The sequence below is a fragment of the Passer montanus genome, unplaced genomic scaffold, assembly GCF_014805655.1.
Source record: "Passer montanus isolate IOZ18808 unplaced genomic scaffold, ASM1480565v1 scaffold2125, whole genome shotgun sequence".
Classification (NCBI taxonomy): Eukaryota; Metazoa; Chordata; class Aves; order Passeriformes; family Passeridae; genus Passer; species Passer montanus.
The window spans coordinates 1-2303 of NW_024366732.1; the positions used below are offsets into that span (position 1 = coordinate 1).

The window sequence follows — 2303 nt, forward strand, 5'->3', positions numbered from 1 at the left end:
TGTCCCCCCGATGTGGGAGGAGGAGGACGAGTGCCTGCACTTCCACGGCATGCTGTCCCTGCACCGCCTCTTCGAGGTGCTGGCCGCGCAGCTGACCCCGGCCGACGTCACCGTGCTGTCCTTCCTGCTGGACGAGGCCCTGTCACCACCCGCCGGGGACGGTGACAGCGGGGCCAGCCCCCCGAGGGGGCGGCGGGACCCCCGGGACGGGCTGGAGCTGCTGCTGGAGCTGGAGCGGCGCGGGCTGTGCCACGAGGGGGACCTGGGCCTGCTGCGGCAGCTGCTGCGGCTGCTGGCGCGCCACGACCTGCTCAGGTGTGTGACGCTGAAGAGACCGCGGCCAGGTGAGTGTCACCTCAGTGTCACCTCATTGTCACCTGTCTGTGTCACCCTGTGTGCCCCCTTTGTGTCACCCCTGTGTCCCCCTGCACGACCTGGGCCTGCTGCGGCTGCTGCTGCGGCTGCTGGCACGGCACGACCTGCTCAGGTGTGTGACCCTGAAGAGACCGCGGCCAGGTGAGTGTCACCTCAGTGTCACCTCAGTGTCACCTGTCTGTGTCACCCTGTGTGTCCTTGTGTCACCCCGTGTCCCCCAAACCCTGCTCTGTGTGCCCCCCATGTCCCCCTGACCTGCTCAGGTGTGTGACGCTGAAGAGACCGCGGCCAGGTGAGTGTCACCTCAGTGTCACCTCAGTGTCACCTGTCTGTGTGTCCCTGTGTGTCCTTGTGTCACCCCGTGTCCCCCAAACCCTGCTCTGTGTGCCCCCCATGTCCCCCTGACCTGCTCAGGTGTGTGACGCTGAAGAGACCGCGGCCAGGTGAGTGTCACCTCGGTGTCACCTCGGTGTCACCTGTCTGTGTCACCCTGTGTGTCCTCCTGTCACCCCCGTGTCCCCCTGCACGACCTGCTCAGGTGTGTCACCCTGAAGAGGCCACAGCCAGGTGAGTGTCACTGCAGTGTCACCTCAGTGTCACTTCTTTGTGTCCCTCTGTGTCCCCTCTGTGTCGCTGTGTCACTCTAAAGTCCCGGTGTCCTGGTCACTGTCACCCATCTGTGTCCCCTCCTGTGTCCCCTGTGTCCCCTCACTGTCCCCCATGTCCCCTCGGTGTCCCCTCCTGTGTCCCCTGTGTCCCCTCGTGTCCCCTCGGTGTCTCCTGTGTCCCCTCCTGTGTCCCCTCCTGTGTCCCCTCGGTGTCCCCTGTGTCCCCTCGGTGTCCCCCCGTGTCCCCCAGCCCGACCTGCCCGGGTGTGTCACCCTAAGCCAGCGCAGGGCTGAGTGACACAGCTCGGTGTCACCTCGGTGTCACCTGCCTGTGGCTGCCACACCCTCTGTGTGTCCCTGTGTCACCCTAAAGTGGCCAAAGCCACCTCGGTGTCACCTCCCTGTGGCGGCCACGCCCCCCTGAGTGTCCCTGTGTCACCCAAAAGCTGCTGTGTCCCCTCAGTGCCACCTCTCTGTCACCTCGTGTCACCTAAAGCTCCTGTCCCGTGCTCGGTGCCAGCTCCTTGTCACCCCCTGTGTCACCCTGAGGTTCCCTGTCACCTCCCTGTGCTGGCCACACCCGCTCTGTGTGTCCCTGTGTCACCCAAAAGCTGCTGTGTCCCCTCAGTGCCACTTCCCTGTCACCCCCCGTGTCCTCTTTGTCCTTTCCAGTGTCCCCTCAGTGTCCCCATTGCTGACCTCTGTCCCCTCTGTCCCCGCAGTGTCCCCAGACCGTGTCACCTGTGTCCCCTCAGTGTCACCTGTGTCCCCAGCACTGACCGTGTCCCCTCTGTCCCACAGTGTCACCTGACCGTGTCACCTGTGTCCCCGCCCTGGGGGACCCCTGCCCGAGCCCCCCCCAGCCCCGCCCCGAGCACTGGGAGACAGGTGAGCCTGGGGACACCTGGGGACACCTGGAGGGACACCTTGGGGACATTGGGGACACCTGGGGGACACTTGGGGGGGCCTGGGGACGCTTTGGGGACACTTTGGGGGCAGTTTTGGGTCATTTTGGGGCACTTTGGGTCAGTGTGGGGTCATTTTGGGGGGCTGGGGTCACTCTGGGGTCACTCTGGGGACATTTGGGGACACCTGGGGACACTTTGGGGTCAGTTTGGGGACAGTTTTGGGCACTTTGGGGTCACTCTGGGGTCATTTTGGGGGGCTGGGGGTCAGTTTGGGGACAGTTTTGGGCACTTTGGGGTCACTTGTGGTCACTTTGGGTCACTCTGGGGACACTTTTGGGCGTCCTTGGGGGTCACTCAGGGGTCACTCAGGGTCACTCCAGGGGTCAGCGGTCACTCAGGGTCACTCATTGGT

General features: G+C 64.5%; 1 protein-coding gene across 1 annotated transcript; it reads left to right on the top strand.

The window, feature by feature from the left end:
• Nucleotides 1–6: 6 nt before the first annotated feature.
• Nucleotides 7–1728, top strand: LOC120502270 (DNA-binding death effector domain-containing protein 2-like; the record flags this gene model as incomplete). The annotated part of the gene is made up of 2 exons (XM_039709533.1): nt 7–344; nt 1706–1728. Coding segments are annotated over exons 1-2 (357 nt in total), but the record flags the coding sequence as incomplete, so codon positions are not given.
• Between the last annotated feature and the right edge of the window lie 575 nt (nt 1729–2303).